This window comes from Tiliqua scincoides, chromosome 2, assembly GCF_035046505.1.
Source record: "Tiliqua scincoides isolate rTilSci1 chromosome 2, rTilSci1.hap2, whole genome shotgun sequence".
NCBI classification, from domain to species: Eukaryota; Metazoa; Chordata; class Lepidosauria; order Squamata; family Scincidae; genus Tiliqua; species Tiliqua scincoides.
The window spans coordinates 254,096,061-254,113,808 of NC_089822.1; the positions used below are offsets into that span (position 1 = coordinate 254,096,061).

A 17,748-nucleotide genomic window follows, 5' to 3' on the forward strand; every position below is an offset into this window, starting at 1 on the left:
TCCCAGAGGCACCTGAAGGGGGGGGCCGGCACTCCGCGATCTACTCATTTTGCCTCGCGATCTACCGGTAGATCGCGATCCACCTATTGAGCACCCCTGATCTAGTCCATCCTCCTGTATTTCACAGTGGCCCACCAGATGCCTCAGGGAGCATACAAGACAACAAGAGACCTGCATCCTGGTACCCTCCCTTGCATCTGGCGTTTGGAAGTAGCCTATTTCTAAAATCAGGAGGTTGCACATACCCATCATGGCTTGTAACCTGTGATGGACTTTCCTCCAGAAATTTGTCCAATCCCCTTTTAAAGGCATTCAGGCCAGATGCCATCACCATATCCTGTGGCAATGAGTTCCACAGACTAATTACATGCTGGGTAAAGAAATATTTTCTGTTGTCTGTCCTGACTCTCCCAACGCTTGGTTTTAGTGGATGTCCCCTGGTTCTGGTGTCTCCAGATCTTTGATTGTCCCCGTTTTCTAAAAGTACTGTAATTTGTTTTAGGAAGTTGTCTAAAAATCTCTGTAACTCAGTGATTTTCAACTGGTGCGCCATGGTACATTGGTGTGCCATGAATGTTCATAGGTATACTGCTGGAGTTTGCAGCATAGCAGTTTAAAGTAGCTGAAAAACCCTTCTGGGTTTTGCAGCTCGGTAGGGCAACTGTCTGTAGTAAAGAATTGTCTGACCCTCTGTCTCTGCTGGCTGGAGGAGAAAGGAGGACAGACAGTTCGTTACTACAGACAGTTACCCTACAAACAAGAGCTGCAGAACCCAGAAGAGTGTCTCAGATGCTGGAAGTGACATCACAAGAGGCAAAGACCATATAGAAGACCATAGAGGTTGGAAATCATTGCTGTAACTGCTTCTCCAAATAGTAAATGTGAAGTTTGACTTGCAACAGTTAAGAGTACAGCCAGATGAAGTGTTACAGAAGGAGGCTGTTAGGGATCAGGGTGCTGACCAACCTGCTTCAGATGCCAGTGCAGGACAGGTTACTGCAAGGTAATTGAATGCAGTGTATGGGAAGTGGATGTGTACCGTTTGGGGTTTGTGTGGGCTGGCCTTGATATTGGAGGGGGGCTCTAGAAATACGGAAGAGAGTGTGTAGGCAGTGCTGGGGAAGCCAGAGGAGGATTTTCAAGGTAGGAGTAAGAATTATTATTTATAGCACTGTATGAATGTTTTCTGAATGTGCAAAGCTCTTGATGTGGTGCTCAAAATAGCCCTGTGAGGCAAGGAAGTGGGGTTATCCCCATATCGCAGGTAGGAATGTTGAGGCTGAGTGGGACTGGCTAGCTTATCACAGAAGCAAGATTGCAACCGTGTTTTGACACCCTCTGAGATCTGGTTGGTGGGAGTATAGTGCAGGGTCTTTTCAGGGGTGGCAGAACACCCTCCTTGGGAATGACTCCACCTCACAGGCTTCTTGATGCTTAGTTTAAGGCATTATAATTTTGGGTTGTTTCCCCCCCCTCCTAGTTTTTGGCTATTGCTTAGATTTCTTGCTGGTGATTCTGTTGATTGTGCCTTATTTTAAATTGCATATTGATATATATATTTTATTGCAATGTTTCTGTGTTGAGTTAGACGTTGACTTGAGGGTCTTTTTGGCAATAAAGCAACCTAAACATAGCTAACACATACAGATTGTCACAGCATCATTTCTCTCTCTCTCTCTCTCTCTCTCAGCACAGAACATACAATGTTCTGGCTATAGGTCACAAGAAATCCATAGTACAGATAAAATAAATATAAACTAAAACTGGGGTGCATGAATACAGTACACTGTAAAACAGTTTGCACTACATTTTTGGGGTTTCTCCCCCCCCCCCCCCCAACTGGCTTTCCTCTGGCTTTCACAGTGCGTTTCAGAGATACAATTACTAGCCATTCAAATCCTGCTTTGGTTGTTACATCTCTCTTACACTTCAAGTGGGTTGGCTGCCTTCTTCTTAAAATGTTTCACACCTGTAAGTTTATTCAACTGAATGTTTGTTTCATCTTTAAAGGGGCAAAAATGCAGTCAGTTAATTTAAAAAAAAAAGTTAAGAAAAATGTGCTGGTGAGTGGGTTCATGACTGTATACCAGCCAGTCAGTGTTTTGCATAACCAGCTTCTGCTGCAAACAGACACAGCTGGTTTTGACTGAATGCCATTCCAAAGATTGTTCAACAACATAACATTGAGTACACTTTCACACTCAAATTATGTCAATTTGTACGCATCCTTCAAAAATTATGCTATGAAGCATATGACACCATCCTGCTGTTTCTTGAAAGGGAGGCAGTTCAGATGTACAGCTGGTTCAGGCTTGTGCCAGCCTTGGCCTGTTTTGGCATCCTTGCCAGGCCCCTATTACTAAAAGGGCATGGATATATTACATCAGCCACCATCTTAGAAGAGGAATTCTGTTGGTTTCTTACACAAGGGAATGCCTCTTTTAAAATTGTACCTCTTGTCCATATTTTTTTTGTATGCAACGGTTTTTAGGAACTTGGATGCCTGGTTCATTGGTGGCACCTTTTCGATTAGTTGAAAGGGTTTTATTTGATTAATTGGTTGGGTTAGTAAAATTATTTTAAAACTAGCTTCTTTCATGCCACCAAGATTAATGTTGATTTGTGCTAGCTTTCCCGTTGCATACATTTTCGTCTGCTAGCAGTGCATTCTTGTTTCTGAGCAGTGGAAACAAAAGAGGGCTTGTCCAAGAACAGAGCTAGACAAATGGTTTTCTCAGCTTTGCGTGTAAATCTCAGTAGAATTGATAGCTAAGGAGATCTTTTTGACCTTGACCCTATGAGGGGTGAGTAGGATTTATGCCTGCTGGGCTTTCAGATACTATTTAGGCATGTTTTGAAAGCATGTGACTGTAATGGGCCTTTCTTAATAAAGTATGAGTAAGGTCAAACTAATACCACAACAGTAGGAAGCTGTATTATTGTGAGACAACTGGTCTTTCTATTCTAGTGCTGTCTACTCAGAATAGTAGTTTGTCTTCAGTGGCTTTTGCTATCATCTCTTACCCCATCCTCCCTACAGGAGGTACCGGGGGTTGAACCTAGGACCTTCTGCGTGAAAGGTATGTATTGTACTGCTTATCCAGGTCCATAACTTTATTATTTTTCACATTTTATTTCCATCATATCTCCAAGTACAGGGCAGTGTGCATGGCTCTTCCCATTCCTTCTATCCTCACAACAACCCTGTTGTGGAGTGGAAGAGAAAGGAGGAGAAAGATGGGTGCAAATTTGTTTAACGTTTTCATCCCACCCTTCCTCCAAGGATCTCAGGGTGGTGTACATAGCTTCTCCCTTCCTTTTGTCCTCGCAGCGACCCTGTGAGGTAGGTGAGGCAGAGAGATAGTGACTGGCCCAAGGTCACCCAGAAAGCTTCATAGCTGAGTGAAGATTTGAACCTGGATCTTCCTGGATCTGAACTGCCAGCCTTTTCCCCAACCTTGGAGCTAGGTCCAGGGCCAGGATTGCTGCACTACTTTGGGGACACTCCCCACACACTTCTATAGCTCCAAGGTTGGTGCTTGTCATCTTGCCCAAGGGCAGTGGCTTGCTATGGCAAGTGGAATTGTGACACCCTGTGCGTAAGTGTGCATCACTTTCTCATGTAACACCAGAATCAGGGGACATCCATTAAAGTTGAGTGTTGGGAGAGTTAGGACAGACAAAAGAAAATATTCTTAACCCAGCATGTAATTAGTCTGTGGAACTCCTTTCCACAGGAAATAGTGATGGCATATTGCCTAGATGCCTTTAAGAGGGAATTGGACAAATTTATGGAGGAGAAGTTCATCATGGGTTACAAGCCATGGTAGGCATATGCAAGCTCCTGGTTTTAGAAAAAGGCTGCCTCTGATTTCCAGATGCAGGGGAGGGCACCAGGACACAGGTTGTGTCTGTGGTCTTGTGTGCTCCCTGAAGCATTTGGTGGGCCACTGTGAGATACAGGAAGCTGGACTAGCTGGGTCTTTGGCCTGATCCAGCGGGGCTCTTCTTGTATTATTTTGAGGTTGGAGATGCTGCTGTTTTAACCTAACCAAATCCTGTGGATCTACATTTCTGTTTATCGATGCAATAAGCACTTCAGTTCATTTCCTGACTAAGGAGGAGTTTTCATTAACTTCCTGACTCTTTGGGAATGTAATGTTCCTGGAGACTCTGTAGAAGAAAAGATTCATCAGTTAGAGCTGACACCGAGAAGCAATTAACTGGATCCGCTGATTAAAGCACAGAAACCAGAAAGGAAGGAACTGATTGTAGGGAGGTGTATCCAGTTGATGAACTTGATCTTTCTCCTGCTTGCTTGGAGTTTAAAAAAAAAAAATCAATCCAGCCAGAATGTTGTCCTCAAGAGGGAAACTCATTCAGAGATTTGGGAAAGCAGGTAGCCAGTTGATAACATTTTGCCCAGGAAATCTCCTTACGGAAAGGGATCAGTAAAGAATAATCCATCAGAATCTGCACAAGCCCAGCAGAATAGCTTGGACTAGAACCTCCACAGCTGATCAGGAAGTGGGCATTTACTTTGACCACATCTCCATGAAAGTGAAATTTGGCCACATCTCAGCGGTGTGGTTGCTTCTCATTGGGACCTATCGCAAGTTTATTGATGTCTTTCCCAACCCCTCCTCTGTTGCCTTCTTTGTAGTCTGGATTGTAAGCTCTTGGGGCACAAAGCCTTCATTATTTTGTTGACGAATCTCCTTATGCAGTTAGTGCCTATTTATTATTAATTATAGGTGGAGGACAAAGGGAATAATGGCACGAGGGGGAGTAGCACGGGTAGGAGTTTAGGCAAGTGGGTGATCCTCCTCCCTTCCCCAAAGAAATATTTATAATGCTAACATGATAGTGTTCACTAATGTGACAAAAGAGACCCGAGCTTATGTTCCTTACTGGGGAAGCTGATGTGGAGAATATTGTAACGCTGTTTGAGAAGTAGCTATGGATGAAAACAAGATAGACTTCTTGATCTGGAAGTTTGTAAAAGATGGAATTGAACTGGAGAAGGAAATGCAAAAGAAGGAATTAGAATCCTGCCTAGATGCCTTTAAGAGGGGATTGGGTAAATTTCTGGAGGAAAAGTCTGTCACGGGTTACAAGCCATGATGGGCATGTGCAACAGCCTGATTTTAGAGATGGACGACCTCAGAATGCCAGATGCAGGGGAGGACACCAGGATGCAGGTTGTATCTTGCTGCTCCCTGAAGCATTTGGTGGGCCACTGTGAGATACAGGAAGCTGAACTAGATGGGCCTTTGGCCTGATCCAGCAGGGCTCTTCTTATGACTAGCTGTCTTTCTTGTCTTCTATGGATCTGGTGCTGGGATGCTGTGACTCGTTGGTTTCTTGAGGCCAACCTCATCAAGAGGCACACCTGACCACACTGTTGCCTAGGAGGGCTCATCCTGGAATGAGCTAATTAGGATCTTGCCAGATGAGTGCACCTTTCCCTAAGGGGGTAACTGCAGTGGCTGTTTGTGTGAGCCGGCTCTGCCTGTATCCCCACATCCCATAATAGCAAGGGGCAAGGGCAGATTTACTGATGGAGGATAGTCTTGCTTTAATTTTTTAATAACATTTTTGTACTAGGTGTACTCTGGAAAAGGTGAGCACAAAGACTGAAAATAAATACAAGTGCTGGAAAATTGGGTGCCGGACAATTGGAGTGTTACTATATCGTACAAAGATCATTTTTTTTTCTGGCATTTGACCAGGAGCACTTGTGCATGCCAGTGAAACACTACTCAGAAAGAACCTTGATGTGATCACACATGCTGTCATATCCAGATTGCTTTTTTTTTTTTTTAATCAACATGCCTCAGACATGTGGGAAGTGCAGTACTGAACCTTTGGCAGGTTATTCAAGCCTTGTACAAACCTTGAAAGAAAGACCCAGAACCCTGGACGGTTCTTCCTGCATTGGCTCAGCTTGGAAAAGGTATTTGGACCTCTAAAATTAGGAAATGAGGGAATTTTGGGAAGGAACTTTAGGACCCAGTCCTATCCAATTTTCCAGTGCTGGTGTAGGTGTGCCAGTGGGGTGTGTGCTGCATCCTATCATGGAGAGGCAATCACTGGGGCATTCTCAAGCTATGGGAATATGTGTTCCCTTACCACAGGGTTGTGTTATGGCTACACCGGAGCTGGAAAATTGGATAGGATTGGACCCTCAGTGTATTTACTCTGCGCTGAACAAACAAAACAATGTTCTGTCCTGAGGTGTATCAGATGCTGTGCCAAGAATAACTGAATTCTGTATTCTAAGTACTTTTGATTAGTTTGCCTAAATAATTTTGATTCTCTTGGGCTGCACTCCTTTATCCTTGCTAACTGGGCAAAGAGGCAAAGTGGTGTCCTCTTATATTTAGGGAGAGCAGCTGATTCTCTTCGCCCCAGCATAGTGTCTTTTGCTGGTGTCTCTTATGTATTTTTTTTTTTTTAAGATTGTGAGCCCTTTGGGGGCAGGGAACCAATGGTTGATTTTTATTATGTAAACCGCTTTGTGAACTACATACTTTGGTTGGAAAGCGGTATATCAGTATTCTTAATAACACACACTTAACCTGAGAGTAAGGGCTCAATCCTAACCAACTTTTTAGCGCTGACCTAATTGCAAAGCAGCTCTACGGTAAGGTAACAAACATGCCGTTACCTTAAAGAGGCCCCCTTGACTGCCTCCCCACTGCAGGATGCAGTGCATGCCGCATTGGCACAGCTAAGTCAGTGCTGGAAAGTTGGTCAGGATTGCACCCTAATTCCCATTACACTTGGTGGGATTTACTTCTGGGTAGACAGAGGATTGCATTGCTAGTACATGAGAAGAGCCCCACTGGATCAGATCAAAGGCCCATCTAGTCCAGCTTCCTCACAGTGGCCCACCAGTTGCCTCAGGAAGCACACAAGACAAGAGACCTGCATCATGGTGCCCTCCCTTGCCTCTGGCATTCTGAAGTAGCCTCCTTCTAAAATCAGGAGGTTGCACATGCCCATCATGGCTTGTAACCCATGATGGACTTTTTCTCCAGAAATTTGTCCAATCCCCTTTTAAAGGCATACAGGCCAGATGCCATTACCATATCCCAATGGTTCTCACACATTTAGCACCGGGACCCACTTTTTATCTGTGAGAATCTTTTGGGACCCACCAGAAGTGATGTCATGACCGGAAGTGACATCATCAAGCAGGAAAATTTTTTGACAATCCTAGCCTGCAATCCTTCTCACACTTAACCAGGAGTAAGTCCCATTTACTGTCATTGTTAAAATCATATATATAGTAGCTTGTTAAAAGTACAAGTCCGTAACATTTCCCCAAATGCAGTCACATCGCATGGTAGCATCAAGTCCAACATATTAAAATAAAATATTGAATAGAATGGGGACCCACCTGAAATTGACACGACCCACCTAGTGGGTCCCGACCCATGGTTTGAGAAACGCTGCCATATCATGTGGCAAGGAGTTCCACAGACTAATTGCACACTGGGTAAAGAAATACTTTCTTTTGTCTGCCCTAACTCTCCCAACACTCAATTTTAATGGATGACCCCAGATTTGATGATGTATGAGGGAAAAGAGCATCCCTCCATTCACTCCATCCATTCCCTGCATTACTTTGTATGTCTCAAAATTTGTATTCATTGGGGAAACCAAGGAGCTCTGCAGTCCTTCACTTGTAGAAATTCTGCTACTAAATCCAATTTGGGGAGGGGCTGCAGTGCAGTGGAGCACCTGCTTTGTATGCAGAAGGTCTCAGCTTCTGTCCCTGGGTTCTCCAGGGAGGGCAGAGAAAAACCTTCTTGTCTGATCCCTAGAGTGCTGCTGCCAGTCCGTGTTGATAATACTGAGCAAAATGGACCAATTGACTTTGTAAGCAGCAGCTTCACAGCTATGTACTTGGCCCCATCTCTGGTGGCTGAGATTTTATTTAGCATTTCATAAGTATTTCAGGCTTATCTTAACAGACTTGTGTGTTTAGAAACTTGTGTGCTGATTTGTGTGTGTCAAAGAAAGCTGAATGTGCTGCCAAGGACTAATGCTTGAACTTGTGTGGAGTGGTTTATGGATGCACGTATCCCTGTTTGTCCCTGTGTGCAGGGCATTGATCAGTTGATTGGCTTTCTTGTAGAAGCAATTACCTAATCATCTTGGCTCTGGGGTGAGATGTAGCTCTGCCCTCTGGTATTACTGCTTGGCCTTAGGAAGCCTGTTAGCAACCACTCGGAAAAGCTGGGGCTGGTGGAAGCATGGAGCAATTGTTCGGGGACTTGCACAAGGCTGAGTCCAGCCATGTGACTTAAATGCAAGGGAAAGTGATCTGCAACAGGATTCCCAGAAGTCTGTACGTACATACGCACGTGGGCGCACTCAGCCACTCTGCTTAGATTTGCAGTTGTACTTCACAGTGGTGACAGATGCATGCTTTCTTAGACACAGTCTGGAGGGGAAAGTAGGATGTCGCTTTCCCCAACCCTTGGGGATCATAGGCAGGGGACTGTCCCATCCCTTTCCTGGAACTTGCCTCCGTAGCGATGGAGGGTTCATAGCACGGAAATCCTAAGGTCGGTCACCAGCATCTCCAGACAGCACTGGGCTCGGTGAACCCCTGCAGTCTGGCTCCCTGCAAGACAGTTTCTGATGTGATGTGGAATGAAAATGTTTGTTCATACCCCTCAACCTGTGTGTTCACAGCAGTAAACAGCAATTTCGTTTAAAGTTCCATCTATCATTGTCACTGGAGGGCTCTCAGCCTAAGTGGGAATAGCCCATAGCGCAGCAGTAGAACACATGGTGTTGCAAGCATAAGGTCCTCTGAATCCATCTCTGTCTGTCAGCCAGAACACAATGACACCCTCACCACTTCTGAATCAGCAGAATGCTTGACTGCTAGTGTGATTTCTCCTGGGTTTGTGCTGCTGGTGTTTCTTGCTGATTCTCTGGGTACAGGATTGGAAGGTAACCAGTCACAAAACCAGTGGAAGACTTGTTGGTGTGATTCAGCCAGGGCCAGCCTAAGACCTCCTGGGGCAGCAAGCCAAATGCTGCCTTCCCTTACCCAGTGATGTGCCAGTCTCTGCCCCTCCCACTCTCCAATGTCTCAGCTCAGAACTCCCCTCCCCTCCACATTTCTTCTTCCTCTCCATCTCCCTCTTTATTTTCTCGTCCAGGGAGTGGAAGGAAAAGAAAGAGAGAAGGAGGCAGACAGAGATAGGCACTCCCTCACCAGTCTGTTGCCTGAGGCAACATCTTCAGTTGGCCTCATGAATGGGCCAACCCTGGATTCAGCATTAACTGCGTGGAGAGATTCATGTTCTACAGGTCATGGTATGATTCCTTTTTCTCTTTTCTTCCAGACCATGGCCAGCATCTCCTCTTTTGGCAAGTACACACATGCCATTGTCCGCTGCATCCCTTCATCCTTCGGCACAGCAAATACTACCGCAGAGGGTTCCAATGGCGGGACTGAGCCAGTGGACCTGGCCAAGGCTCACCGTCAGTATGGGGTCTACACGGGCATCTTGCGCCAGAAGCTAGGGCTGCAAGTCATTGAGCTGGCGGCGGACGAAGACCTTCCGTGTTCAACGCTGGTGGGGGATCTGGCTGTGATACAGGGAGACACAGCGCTCCTCACACGTCCCTGGGTGCCATCACGTCGGGATGAGGTAATCTTGATTTGTGACTCAAGGGTGGTCAATCTGTATTTAGGTGCCTTGATAAATTTTTCCAAAGGAATCTACAAAAGTTACTAGTCTTCCTGAGTATATGCCTGTCTGTCTCCTGAAACATTCCTACCCGTCACCTGGAGGGAACTTACGCAAACTGTTAGAGAATTTAGGTTGCATGTCACTTTGTTGTTCACCCAGTTGCTAAAATATATGGCTTGATTCAGGGGACAGCTATGGATACATAGCATAAAAAAGAAAATTCCTTTCTTCCAAATTCTTCCATTATTCAGACTCTTTAAGTCTAATTAGGTTTGTATGTTTGGTTTTGCTTAATTTTATTTGCTAGCTTTGGGGAGAAACTAAGAGCTGTGGAGAGCACTGAGGCACCTGACTCTTGTGTCCCTCTCCAGTTTTTAACTTCTGGAATATTCTGAGGCAGTAGCAGCCATGCACATTTTAAAGCTTCACTTTGCAGCCTTAAGCACTAGAAATTTCAAAACCTCTGTGGTTCCATCAAAAGTCACTGTATCATCCGCTGTGGTTGCGTTGAGGAAACTGCGGTCTAGTGACCTGGAATGGTGGGTAGGGAGCTCAGAGGTTGAACATCCTGAGTTTTGTGTGGGAATTGGAAGCCAGGACACTTTGAGTTCTTGGAAGGTATATAAGGGCCTGTAGGCTATTTGATTGGAAATTGGGAGTCAGTGGGGTCTAGTTGGTGGATAGCCCTGCTCCAGGATTCCTGATTTCAGAGAGAGGCAGGCAGTAGTAGCTGAGCTGTTTGTTAAACCCTGTCAATAGCAGGTCCCATCTGCAGGAGCCTCTGGGATTAATCCCACCCTCAACTCTGGAGCAATGACCAGCTGCCTGACTAGTTGCCTCAGCAATTGGAATCATGCCTCATCTACCCCTCATGACCTCTCTCAGTGTTCCTTACTGAATATCGGAGCATGTGTACACACCCCACCTAAGCTCTGGGGAGTCATTGGCTCCCCTTACAGAGGCAAGGCCCTGTATACACATCCTTTCCTAAATTAACTGCATTGGACAAAAACAGATTCCAAGTTAAGGTCCGAGGAAGTATTTCTGCTTGTTCTGCCCTTTTTAGTAGATATATTTAAAAAATCAAATGCTCTCTTCAGCGTTAGAGCAGCTTCTGAGAGAATCTGTCCTGCTCTCATTGAAGAAATATTGTGTATTTAAGTTTTCCCATTTTTGTTCTCAAAACTGCGAACAGCTTGAGTATCTCCTGAGCGTACCCAGAGTGTGTTTTCCCTTGGAGCTTTACCTTAAGCCCTTTAACAGAAATATGTTTCAGAACGTGTCAGAAATTATTTCTGCAACTTAAAAAAAAAAAATCAGTTCAACTACCAAGTCCCTTTGAGCATGTGCAGAGTGTCCATGAATGTGCACTTTATAGAAAGTAAGACAACTAAAAGGAAACGGAACACCACATACTTTCCCTTAATGCTGCATCTTGTGCTGTGGCCGCTGGCTAAGACGTTCTGACTGGTCAGCAACTTTGTGCGGGCTCAGGGGTGCTGAAACAATTGCGGGAAGTTTTGAGAATGACAAGGTGGCAATTTCTGTGTACAGTATTGTGTCTCGATGAGTGTACATGTCTTTCACCTTGTGAATGCACTAGGGGAGGCCTGAATTGGTTCCCATGTGGTATGGACCAATGTTCACTCACTGCACATGATGCGACTACATGGACAGTGTCCAAGGAATTACTCTGTGTAAGAAATGCTGACCTGTGTGAAGTGACTCTTGGTCGTTGAAAGGAGTGACCTCTCTGTTCCTGAAATCCTAGTATACCTTAGTAGAAGAGGTTTGTTTTTTTTAAAGAGCCAATTATAATAAGTAAATGTTACAAGAAATTGCTTGTAAAGGTCACCCAGGGATTTGAGCTGTGGTGTCGCCAACATGCTGACAGTATACTTCTCCATTGCTCTTTTTCATCTGACTCAGAGGAACTGCTGAATCAGTGTTTGGAGTCAGTCACTGGTTGGATGAGGGCCTAAGCTGAGGCCTGACAAGAAGGGTTCTCTGGATGAGTGATGGAGAAAGGTCTGGTTTGCCTATTTGGGGGCAAACTACCTAGATTCAGTTTTGTCACTGGATGTATCTCAGAGCGTCTTCTGCCAGCTTGATGAACCTGGATTGAGCACTGGAGACACATCTCACTGGTGTTTGGGTGCGTGGGTGGGAACTTCACTAGCTCCTGGTCCATTTCTGAGCACAATTCAGAGTGCTGCTGCTACTTCAAAGACATTCTTCACTTTGGGGCTTGGTGACCTGAATGAACATCTGTTCTCATATTAATTGGTGCCCCTTCACTGGAGGCAGGGTGAGAAGGTGGTGATTGGAGAGAGGGTCCTCTACTTTAATAATTCCCTTCCTAGGCAAGTCCACCTTGCAACCACATAGTTACTGTTTTGGCACCAGGTGAAGACTTTCGTATTCTCCCAGTTTTTTAAGGTATGTGTTGCTGGTTCCAGTGCTGTTTTGATTCTGTAATTGAAGTTTCTTTACTGCGTGCCCATCTGATATTTTTGTAAACTACCCTGGGAAAACAGTAGATAGTGCGGTATAGAAATGTGTAAGAAGAAACTACAGGATTCAGGAATGAATAACTAAAACATGTAATAAACTGTCAAGGGAAAACCCCCCCCACACAAATATCTCGGGGATAGGACAAAAGATGAAAAGCAGCCGCAAGGTTCTACACAAAAAAAGTGTTGACATTATCAGCCACATAGTACATCCGCACTGCGGCCTCGAAAAGTGAAATTTAGTTTCTATGTCAGGAGATCTATGAATCGTTAGTGAAATAAGAGCAGCCTAGAAGTCTCTGTGGAATAAAGATGAAACCAAAGAACAGATCAGATAAAGGTCATGCAGATCTGGTTGAGACACAATGCTAAACCATGATTTAGTACTGTGGTTTAATGCTAAGGTATCTAAATATCTTGGATTTAGTGTTAAGGGAACTGTAGGCTCACAGCTCTCATCTCCCAGTACCACCACTAGCTTCCAAGAGGAAAGTGAAAGATTTTGCTTGCACTTTTAGAACAAACTCGGAACTATGGTTTGTTAAACTAGCTATAGTTGGAGCACGCCAGGATAGCAAACCATTTTCTTGACTTGGATCCCAAGGACTGGTGCATTTGAAAGCGGAGGCTTCTTAAGTTGGCTCTCCATTAGAGGTTGTTTCGATGAGGCATGCCATTAATGTTCTGTCCTGGCTTGAACAAAATGCATTTAGTGAACATGAAAACCTTGTCGCTTGAAGATGGCTGCAGTGAGAAGCAGTTCATAGAAGCATGTATATGCTGTCCTTAAGTGTAGACCTTTGGAACCTGCCTAGTAGCGATAGGACTAGTTCCTTGAAGGAAAGCCCTTTGATGGAACCATAAGTTGTGAGTTACCGAAAGGGTATTAAGAGGATATGATAGTAAAGGTGCATAAGAGCTCCCACTACATCGCTGGCAATGCCCAACTCTCTCACACTTTTCTTTCTCTCTCTCTCTTCTTTTCCTATTTCCCCCAGATTAGCAGTGTCAAGAAGGTCTTGGAGGAGCTGAAATTGCGTGTGGTGGAGGTTACGGACGAGGGAGCCACCCTCGATGGGAGCGATGTACTGTTCACAGGTGAATGACTGTTTTGCCACCAGGCTGGTAGTTCTTCTAGGGAGAGGTGAAATAATGAACGGTTGGAGATGAACCTGGGAGATCTGAAGAAGCTCAGCACTGAACTTCAGTTGACCTAATAAAAGAGGCACATGAAGGACCTTGGGTGGTTTCTGTGAGGGCAAGCAAGCATTATAAATCACTTTTTTATATTGGCAGTGCTGTATAAATGATTGATGATGATAATTATAATTTGGATAGTAATGGAGAACTTAAGGAGATTTCATTAAAAGTTTGTCCACAGCAGCTGGTTAATGTCTTCAAAAACAAGGAGGCTCAAAGCTGTCTAGAAGTCATACCCTTTGATCTGGAAAGTATTCCCCTCTAAATTTGAATGTCTGCAAGTGAGTATTCAGTGATTAGGAAAATGCACTCTGTGTATATTTGGAGGCACTGAAATGTTTCAGGGTTAAGCCTTGACCTTGAAAACCATGCCTTAGGCACTCTTTTGAATATTTCCCATACTTGGTATGTAGGCATTCAGGAAGACTTTGATTTAGTGTGCCCTGCCTAGGTGATCTGCTTGGCCAAGTTATGGAAGAATGGATCCTAACCTCAGGGCAGAGTTGGTTGATCAAAATGTGGAAGGTAACAGTGGTGGAAAAGTTAAGCAAAATCGAAAGATTTGGCAACTCAAAAGTAATTTTTTTTTTTTTAAATAAAGGCTTTCCTTTTATCACTTTCAGCAGCTATGGGCATATGTATAGATTTGACAATGCTGTATATGATGTGGGAAAATATTTTTGGATGTGAGAAATATTGTCTAATTTCAGTGTACAGTACATCAAAAAGACTGCTTTTTTTTTTAAAGTCAAGTTAAGCCTGCTTTTCTCTCCCCACCACCACCACACATACACATTCACCTTGTTTCTAAACGTTCATTGTATCTAGTTAATCAGGTCAGAGCTAGAAAGTGATGAGCCTGTAGTTTCATGGTCCATATGCTGGGAAGACCTATTGAGCGGTATCTGGTTTGCCCCTTTGTCTCAGTGGCTTTGGCCTACTCCATTTTTCTCATTTGCAGGCAGAGAGTTCTTTGTGGGCATTTCCAAGTGGACTAATCACAGAGGAGCAGAGATGGTTGCCGATGCTTTCAGGGTGAGCTGGAATTTTGGAACTGATCATTCCCTCCCCTGCCCCTTCACTGAAGGTTGCTGCCTCATTTCTTATATTGTCCTTCTCTCCCCCCCCCCCCCCAACACCATTTGCACAAGGAACTGGGCCACATCTTAAAATTTGCTTCCTCTGAAATAAATGCAGCAGTATACAAACTTTCTAACTTCGGGGAATCCTTTCTGTGTTGACTGTTCTGCCAAGGAACCCATGCGTGTCAGTCACAGCAGAAGAATTTGGATGAATGGGCAATGAGGCCTGAAGGCCAGGACTTTAGAATTCTCTGGAGGAGAGCAGTGATCTGGTGGATTATATCTGAATGTGGAGCTTAGCAGACTTCACAGATGCTTCATCTGTCACTACCAGTCTTCTCATTGAACAATGACCATGTTTGTCTGGGACACACATAGAAAATCACTCAACAAAGGAATGTGTGCTGTTCCCCTGCCCTGGCCTTTCCACTACCTGCTCAGCTAACTTCGGAGCTCCTCACCTCAGCTGCCATCCATGCCCTTGTTCCCGTCTTATCTCAATGCTCTGTTTTTACCCACAGGCAATCCAACCCTGCTGCAGCACCGAAAATGGCTACCATAGCATCCTAAATGTGCTGGGCAGCCACCTGCGACTCCTTGAGTGAAGGGGACTTCTGCCCCCTCCCCTAGATAAGAGAGGTAGCCCTGCAATGGGGCTGCTTGATTCTGTGGCTCTTTAGCTAGCGCTGAATCAAGGAGTCCTGTGTCGGGCCATGCAGACGGACATAGGGCTCTGGATCTGGTGAAGCTAAGCTCCTCCAGTTCCACCCCCTCCCACCCCACTCCCTCGCCCTGCCCTGGAATGCCGCCTCCCCTCATGCCTCCGTTCACCTCTCTGCCACTTGGTGGTCCGGGCAAGCCACCACACGGAGGACTGTGGACCCAGCGCCGGAGCTGGCCCAGTGTGAGCTTGTACTGGGATAGCTCCGACGCTAGGCCTGTAGTAAGGCTCACGGACATGCCTTATGGCATGTTTGCAACAGTGCGCGCCGGTGGTGAGTTGGTGCTCTAGGCTCAGGATTGGGCCCTAAGAGAACTTCCCCTCTGAGAATACCCAAGAGACCCTTCCTCTAAGACAGTGGTTCTCAAACTCTCTGGGAGAGTTTGAGAGCCACTAAGTCCTTGCAGGGGAGGAGAGGGAGGCAGCAGGGGGAGGGAGGCAATCCCCAGAATTGCTTCGCTAAGGGGGGCTGCAGGGACTGGGATGCACTCACCAGTCCGTACAGCAGCCTTCCTGGGTTTTGCGGAGGTGGAGCTCGATCGCTCTGCTTTCACTTTTGGGAGGCTGGGGAGCCCTGCAGATGCTTGCGCAGGGCTCCCCACACCCCAGGAAGGCTGCTGCAAGGACTGGTGAGTACATCCCAGTCCCTGCAGCCCCCTGAGTGATGTGATCCTGGGGATCGTGTCGCTACCTTCCCCCCTGCCCCCACCCCTTAAGGTGAAAGAGGCCAGGGCCCTCAGGCTGGGGTGTTGCAACGCCCCAGTTTCAGAAACCCTCCTCTAAGGACAGTTTATTCCATGAGGCAATACTGCCCTCTAAGTCTTCTGTGGCTGTGTGTTCATATTAAACATGCTTCCATATCATGAAATAGGGACTGAAGCTGCTACAGTGCTGTTGTTCAGCAAAACTGTGGGTCGTGACCCAATGTGCAGTGGGTTGTTGACCCATGTGCTGGGCTGTGATTGGATGTTCCTGGAGGCACACACTCTTCTGGGTTGCACTGGATCAGTGACCCACTCCATTAAGCTCTGTGGGCCCCTGAACTTTTCATGGAAACTGCTTAAAGTGACTTATGGTTCACAGACAGAACTTCCTGTTTGACTGGAAGTAGCTTCTGGTTGCTCTCATGGAGCATTCTGGGGCCTTTGGAGGCCAATGGAGTGGGTTACCAGCTCAGCACAACTTGGAAGAGGCTTCCAGGGGCACCCAAGAAGTCATTGCAGAGCTACAGTGAACATCACATTGTGACCCTTTGCAGAGGACAAGGTGAGCTGTGGCATTAAAATGTTTGAGAACAGCTGCCATTTTTTGTTTGCAACATTAGTGTCCACACTGGCATTTTCACTGTGGGGTGCTCATATGTAGACGCACAAAAAGATGGCAGGGACAGTTCACCTCATAGTGGAATGTCTCTGAAAAAAGAACAAATTTTTAAAAAGCCTTTTAAAAAAAGACTTTTACCTTGTCTCTTTCCCTTGCTTTTTGTACAGAAGGGTGTAGCCGGCTTGGGTTGGGGACTGCAAAAGATCCCAGTAATAATTTAGACTCAGCGCTGGCACAGTCCTGTACTGGATATGGTACAGGCTTGCATCCTGGTGGGGAAGCAAGACTTGCTAGCTTCCAAACCAGGAGTCCAAGTAATGTTGACCCTCTCCCTTGGCAGGATTTTGCTGTGTCCACCGTTCCTGTCTCGGGCACATTGCACCTCCGAAGCTTCTGCAGCATGGCTGGATCTGAAACAGTGGTTATTGGCAGCAGCGATGTAGCGAAGAAAGCTATGAAGGTAATGTTTAGCATCTTGGAGATGCAGTGGGGCTGTTTTGGAAAGAGACGTTACCTTGTTACATCCACCTCCTCTTTTCCAAAGAAGAACCTTTCACACACAAGTCCAAAGAATCTTGACTGTTGTGTTCTATGAGCATAGAGCAGGGCTCTCCAGACTCCAGCCCACAGGCCAGATCTGGCACCCTGCCTTTTCTCCCCCCCCCCCCGGGTGAACAGTACTTACCGTTCCACCAGGGAGCCTTCCTTTCCTGATGCCAGTCTCCCCCAAACAGCGCTGTGGCCTTTTGCTTCCGGATTCTGTCGCCCCAGCAGCCACTGCACCTAGATTTCTGGACAGATGTGGTGGGCTAGAGTGCAGTTTGGGGGGAGATCGGTGGTAGGGAAGGAAGACTCTCTGGTGGAACAGTAAGCACTAGTTGCACCGGGGATACTTTGCCCAGTGCTCAGTAGTCTCTGGTTTGGAGACATCTGACCTAGAGAAGGGTAAATGCCCTGCTCTTGAACTTCTCTGAGCATTTGGAATGCCACTTTTGAGTCCAGATCATTGGACTCAATTGGTGTTAAAACAGATTTCTTGGGTCAGACCAACATCCATCCAACTCAGCATACTGTGTCAAATACGAGCAACCAACTAGATACCTTTGGGGGCTGTTTTCATGAACGGGGCATGAAAGATAGTGACCACCCCTAGCAGTTGGTTTTCAGAAGGACATTGTTTCTCAGGT

General features: G+C 45.8%; 1 protein-coding gene across 1 annotated transcript in view; it reads left to right on the top strand.

Moving 5' to 3' along the window:
• Positions 1-17,748, top strand: part of DDAH2 (DDAH family member 2, ADMA-independent) — a 28,988-nt gene that overhangs the window by 7,224 nt on the left and 4,016 nt on the right. Inside the window, exons 2-5 of the mRNA XM_066617738.1 lie at positions 9,372-9,680; positions 13,234-13,333; positions 14,397-14,470; positions 16,902-17,021. Coding sequence (XP_066473835.1) covers positions 9,375-9,680; positions 13,234-13,333; positions 14,397-14,470; positions 16,902-17,021 — 600 coding nt within the window. The 5' untranslated portion in view covers positions 9,372-9,374. The remainder of the gene's footprint in view (positions 1-9,371; positions 9,681-13,233; positions 13,334-14,396; positions 14,471-16,901; positions 17,022-17,748) is intronic.